Source organism: Pediculus humanus, genomic scaffold (assembly GCF_000006295.1).
Source record: "Pediculus humanus corporis 1103172108311 genomic scaffold, whole genome shotgun sequence".
Lineage (NCBI taxonomy): Eukaryota > Metazoa > Arthropoda > Insecta > Psocodea > Pediculidae > Pediculus > Pediculus humanus.
In genome coordinates this window covers 25,295-31,556 of record NW_002987880.1, presented here as the reverse complement: position 1 = coordinate 31,556, position 6,262 = coordinate 25,295, and the positions used below count along the sequence as shown (strand labels likewise).

Genomic DNA, 6,262 nt, shown 5'->3' with positions numbered 1-6,262 from the left:
ACATAAAACACAAATAAAAAAAATTTGTGTGATAAATTAAAAATTTTCACAAAATATAAACAAGAAAGATAATGCAAAATAATTTAAAAGCCTATCACCATCTAAAGAATCACAGAGATATTAAAAAATTGAAAAATTTTTTTTGTTAGAATATTGAATTTGAAAGGAGAAAATATTTTAATAGGAGTTAAAGTAGTAGAATCCACTAGTAATGAATGGAAAAACGTTATTAATAATTCAGGGCAGATACAAAGTAACAGAGAATCGCAAGATACACATTTTTCTATGGCGACATCTTTTGGAATTGGCAGTTATCAATACCATTAAGATTCCTACATTTATTCCTGAATTATGAGAGAAAAAATAAATATTGGGAAGATGTAAAGATGATCAAAAAACTTATGATAAATTTTTAAGATAATTATAAAAATCTAAACTGTTTTTACTTTAATTTATTATGGTAATTTCATTTCAAAATTTTGAGAAAAAAAAAAAAGTTCAATTACTTAAAAAGTATAATTCAACAACATATAATGTGTTATTAAAAAAATTTATTTTTTGAAAATAATACCTTAAATTTTGAAAAAAATTTGCTTTTAAACTTTCAGTCACTCAAAATATAATATTTTTAAACTAGGATACAAAAAAAATGAACAAAATGAACAAAAATAAATAAATTAGTTTGAAAATTGTAATAAAAAATAATTGGATTATACCTGAACTTTGTTAAAAATTTTCTGTTTTAAATACTTAAAATGACTTAAAGCTTATTATAATTACATTAATTCCAACTGAATCATAATTGAAATACAGGTGGAGAGTGATTGACCTATAAATCATTATAATTTTTTAGAATATTTTTCATGGGTACATTTTTTTTTATTATTCATGGGTAAAAATTTGGAAAAAAAAATATAGTAAGTTATAAGTAAAATTTTTTTTACACAAGATTTTTCTTGAAAAAAACATCCTTTTTCTAGAATTTCATTATTTACCTCAATCTAAATTCTATGAATGTACTGTTTTTCATATTAACAATGGGTAACAGGGTAAAATGATCACAAAATTTCAAAGAAAAATTCACAAAGAGTAGTATAAAACAAAAATATGGTGAATCATCAACAAGGTCACAATTTCAAAGTAGCTAACCCACATAAATCTAATAATAAATAAGATTAATTGAAGAAAATTTTATTAGTTTCCTATTTTATTTAAAATAAAAACTCAAACTATTATTTATTTATAGAAGCCTATTTTGCTAATTGTTAAAATAATGGACTTTTACAGATTAACAAAAATTAAATAGTTAGGCATTTAAAAATAAGAATCGTTCAGATGATTTTCAATGTAAATTCAAGTAAGTTATTCATAAAAAATTTTACAAAATAAACTTGATGTTTAAGTATCGCTACACAGGTTCATTGTAAATAATTATCAAAGACATTTTAAGCAAAATACATATACAATTTCCAATGTATCAATGATTTAAATATATGATATGACTTTACAAACTAAATGATTTGTGAAAAATTTTTTTTTTAAGATGTGCCACAGTTTGCCAGGAAAGTATTTCAAAAATTTTTCCTTGGGGTTTTAAAATATTAATCTCTGCCATAATGTAATAGAATCAATAAGTATAAAGTAATTATTTAAAGTAATAACATATGATAAAAGAATAACATTGGATCCAGGTCAATTTGATTTTTTTATATTATAATTACGACATTAAATACTAAAAATGAAACTTCAACTTTTTTGATTAAATATATAATATAGTTTGATATAAGAATTTTCTATGTAATAACTAAATTGGCAGTAAAATTAGAACAATACTGAAACAGTCCAAAAATAAAAAAAATTTCTTACCAGTTTGATTCATGTAGTGATTCAATTTCTGAGCAGTCAATGAATTCGTCATCGCCTTCATCACTATACATGGAATCACTAATATTATTATCATAGTTTTCTTCAAGTTTAAACTTGGTATTTTCGCTATTAAAATCTACCTCAGACACAAGACTTCTAACTTTTTCTTTCAATTCCTTTATTTGGAGAAAACTACTCTTACTGTCTAGATTTTCCTGATTCATGTTTATTTTCCTCAATATAAATGCTTACAAACAAATGAAAAATACATATCAATAAACAAATAAATTATTATTAAAAACAACAGTCAAAAAATTTATTGTTTTCTATTAATTATATTAACGTGTACTTTTAGATTCACTTCGAAGGAGTAATACAATTAAGCCAACCCAAAGCATAAAATGTCAAAGAACCGTTGAACGGTGCTACCAACATTATTGAGAAATGAAACTATACAAAAAGTAAATAACTTTTGCGTTCTTAATGAATATTAGCTTTGAAAAATTCTTACATATTATTATCATTTAGGTTTTATAAAAAAAAATTAATTACTTATTAAAAGTAGCTTCTTACATAATTTAATTACAATTATAAAATTAATTTTTAAAAAATTTGTATTTTAATACTATTTTTTTTTTAAAATCAGAACTGCAACAAAGATAAGGGCAACTTTCACCCCTTTTAAGTTTTATTCATATACTCCTTATGTAAAAGTTATATACTACGTAATGCTATAATACTTTAAACAATTATTACTTTCAGGTTTTAAATAAAAATTTTCCAGCTTACATAAATTCAAGTTGCATATATATGAAATTTTAAAGTGTATTTATTTTTAGAATGTCATGTTTAACCAAAAGAAAATAATATTAAAATATGTCCTTTAAAAAAAATAATTAAAGTATTCCGTTTTATTGTAGTTTTTATGCACTTTCTGTTTGCTAAGAATTTCACCGAAATTTTTTAAAAATAAATTTTCATACAATTAAAGTTAAATAAAAATAAATACCAATTTGTTTATTTTTATTCTAAACACTTAAATAATTAAATGTATAGTAAACATAAAATAAAATTACTTCTATGATCCCAGCATTCAAAAACATATATATTTAAATATATATATATATATATATATATAAATTTAATATTCATATGCATTCGTTCACCATTTTACTATCAGAGATTAAATATTATCCTTCAAAATTTTTATACTTTTTTAATTTTCAGTTGAAATTAAAAAAGTTTATGAAGTTGAAAAGAGGTTGGTAACCCATATATTTCTTTCTTGTTTATGAAATTTCCTTAGTGACCATTTGTTTTGATTACAATTCGGAGCAATGATTTTAGAATTATTGAATTTTGAATTTTGATTTTTAATTTCTTAAAGTTCCTTGTTTCTTCTTATTTCAATACTTTATAAAATGTCGGCAGCGGTATCTAGACAACAAAAATTAGAACAACAAGTAAGTTTGAAAAAAGTAACCTAAGGTACTATATTTTATTACATCTTTCAATGATTTAAACAATTTATTTTTTTATAGCGTCAGTTAATGGAACAAAAATTACGTCAAAAAAGACAAGCTTTAGGAATGGTTCAAGCATCAGATCGACCTAAACTTCGTAGTGCAGATTTACGTCCAGGATCAGCTTCATCAAAGGGAAGACAAATGCATGGTAATTAAAAAATAAATTTTTAATTACTTATGATTCTTTTATTTATTTATTTTTATTAGTATTTTTTTTAGATAATAATCCTTATTTTGAATTTTTTAAATTCTGTTTTATCTATTTACATAAAAATTTTATTATATTATTAAAATATGTAAATCAAACCGAAGGTAATCATAAAAAACCTTTATTTTCTTCAAAAGATCATTATTTTTAAATAATTTTTTTTTTAAAGAGAAAAACCATTTTATCATTTAAATTAAATTTTTGCACTCTTTCTTACTTAAGATTTATTGCTTGTATTAATTTAATACTGAAAAAAAAAAATTTATTGAGAGTTTTTAAAAATTATCCCGGGGTACACGTAAAGTATTGTTTTAAAATTTTCAGTGTTTCATGTCTATATCTATTACATATGACATAATCTTTTCAAATTTATTTATTTTACTTTTCTTAATGATATAAATTAATGTAAGTGTTTTATTTTATTTATAGCTATGTCATACAATAATTTATCTTCTCAAAAATTCAAAATACTGAAAAATGTCGTACTTATACATTTTAACTTGATATTTTTGAATTATAAATGGCTGTTTTTTGATTATACTATTATAAATGTGAAACAAAATTCAAATTACAAATGTTTAAAAGTATATTATGTAAAGATATTAAATGTTATGAAAAAGTGATAATAACAAATTATTATTTTATGTTAGAATTTAAAATTTACTTTATCCATTTTTTTATAGGTTATGATGGGCCACTTCAGTTTACAATGCCTGTTGGTAATCCAGACTCTGTACTTTCAATGCACAGCAATACTATTTTAGACAGTAATGAAGACTTAGATATATTAAACCTAGAAACTTTGAATGAAGAGCACAATAGAGGAATGGAAGATGAGGAATCTACACCAGTTCTTCCTCAAACACCTAATAGTGATCTTAGTTCATCAATGGGTGTCATAGTTGACTCTCCAAATTTTAATCAATCTGCATTAAGAGTAATATAATATGTTTAATTTTTTTTTATAATGATGTAACAAAAAAACACAGATTTTCAATTAAAAATGTATTAATTCATATTTATTTTACAGAGCCCTGAATTAGAAGGAGACATATCTGGAAATTTAGATTCATTTGTTTTGAAACCAGCTGTACCAAAGATGCATTTTAAGTGTAGAATAACAAGGGATAGAAAAGGAATGGATAGAGGCTTATATCCTACCTATTTTCTTCACCTTGAAAGAGATTATGGCAAAAAAATATTTTTGCTAGCAGGAAGGAAGCGCAAAAAAAGCACTACATCTAATTATCTTATATCTACTGATCCAACAGATTTGTCAAGAGGAGGGGAGGCATTTATTGGTAAATTGAGATCAAATTTATTGGGAACTCAATTCACAGTTTATAATAACGGAGCTTCACCAAAACATTCAGATGATAGCACAACAAGACAAGAACTTGCTGCTGTTGTATATGTGAGTAGGAAATTTTTTCTGAGTACATGTTTTTTAATTTTTATATTTATTGGAAAAAAAATGCTGTTACATTAATTTATTCTCTCAATTTGGTTTAATAACATTTTTCTTAAAGGATACTAATGTTTTGGGCTTGAAAGGCCCTAGGAAAATGACAGTTATTTTGCCTGGAATGACACAAGATCATCAAAGAGTATTAATTACTCCAAGCGATCAGCATGAAACATTAATTGAGTGTTGGAAAACTAAAAATATGGATAACTTAATTGAACTTCATAATAAAACTCCTGTTTGGAATGAGGAAACTCAATCTTACATTTTGAATTTTCACGGCAGAGTTACTCAAGCATCAGTTAAGAATTTTCAAATTGTACATGATAGTGATGGTAAGTATAAAATCCTATGTTTTAAAAATAATTTTTACCCAATAAAATTATATATAAAAACCAATAAATTTGTATAAAATAAGATCAAACTAAGTAAAGTTTCTACAAAAAAATAAATAAATCAGATTAAAATTTTTAATAAAAAGAATATTGTAGTTATTATTTTAATTCATGTTTTAATACAAGAGTTTGTATGGGAAAAATTTAAATGGGTAAATTCAATGAGTTACCACAGTTTTAAAAATACTTTTTATATTGTTTTATTTCAATATTTTGTTCTCATTTTAATTTTTCAGTGGAGTATGTTGTTATGCAGTTTGGCCGCGTTGCCGAAGATGTATTCACGATGGATTTCAGGTATCCATTGTGCGCACTGCAAGCCTTTGCGATAGCTTTGAGCAGCTTCGATTCAAAACTCGCATGCGAATAATAATTATTTTGTATTAGGTTTTTTTTTGAAAAACATATCATTTATTTCTTATTTAATTTATATTTTCAAGAAGTAAACCTCGGAATTCAGTTTGTGTAATGTTGATGACTGCCTTAAAGTATTTTTAAGATGTATTGTAGCCAGTGTAGTAGATATTTATTCAATGTATAAAAAAAGTTTAATTTATAACAGAAATTATACAAATTACACCAAATATAAATGAAAATGTGTGTTCTGTTTAAGTAGATATTATTTCAATTTGTTATAATGGAAATATGAAGTTTAAACAACCAATGTTTATTGTAGCAAAACAACAAATTACTCAATTATTAAATAACTAATAATAGTCAAAATTATGTAATTAAACATTGTTTTTTTGTTCATGTATTAGAATTTGTTTTATGATAAAAAATAATTTTAAAATTACAATTA

At 23.3% G+C, this 6,262-nt stretch overlaps 3 protein-coding genes across 3 annotated transcripts in view; 1 reads left to right on the top strand and 2 right to left on the bottom strand.

Annotated features, from left to right (window-relative positions):
• Positions 1 to 1,030, bottom strand: part of Phum_PHUM587930 (myosin heavy chain, clone, putative) — a gene marked incomplete at both ends in the record, with an annotated part of 4,828 nt that extends 3,798 nt beyond the window's left edge. The window contains 3 exons of the mRNA XM_002432449.1: positions 278 to 344; positions 507 to 571; positions 996 to 1,030. Of these exons, the coding sequence (XP_002432494.1) occupies positions 278 to 344; positions 507 to 571; positions 996 to 1,030 (167 nt within the window). The remainder of the gene's footprint in view (positions 1 to 277; positions 345 to 506; positions 572 to 995) is intronic.
• A 695-nt stretch (positions 1,031 to 1,725) lies between these two features.
• On the bottom strand, positions 1,726 to 2,090 carry Phum_PHUM587920 (uncharacterized protein; the record flags this gene model as incomplete). The annotated part of the gene is made up of 2 exons (XM_002432448.1): positions 1,726 to 1,732; positions 1,867 to 2,090. 2 exons carry the CDS (start codon positions 2,088 to 2,090, stop codon positions 1,726 to 1,728), a joined length of 231 nt encoding a protein of 76 aa, XP_002432493.1.
• Positions 2,091 to 3,287: 1,197 nt separating this feature from the next.
• On the top strand, positions 3,288 to 6,053 carry Phum_PHUM587910 (uncharacterized protein; the record flags this gene model as incomplete). The annotated part of the gene is made up of 7 exons (XM_002432447.1): positions 3,288 to 3,329; positions 3,408 to 3,501; positions 4,284 to 4,537; positions 4,631 to 5,014; positions 5,130 to 5,400; positions 5,697 to 5,757; positions 5,960 to 6,053. 7 exons carry the CDS (start codon positions 3,288 to 3,290, stop codon positions 6,051 to 6,053), a joined length of 1,200 nt encoding a protein of 399 aa, XP_002432492.1.
• Between the last annotated feature and the right edge of the window lie 209 nt (positions 6,054 to 6,262).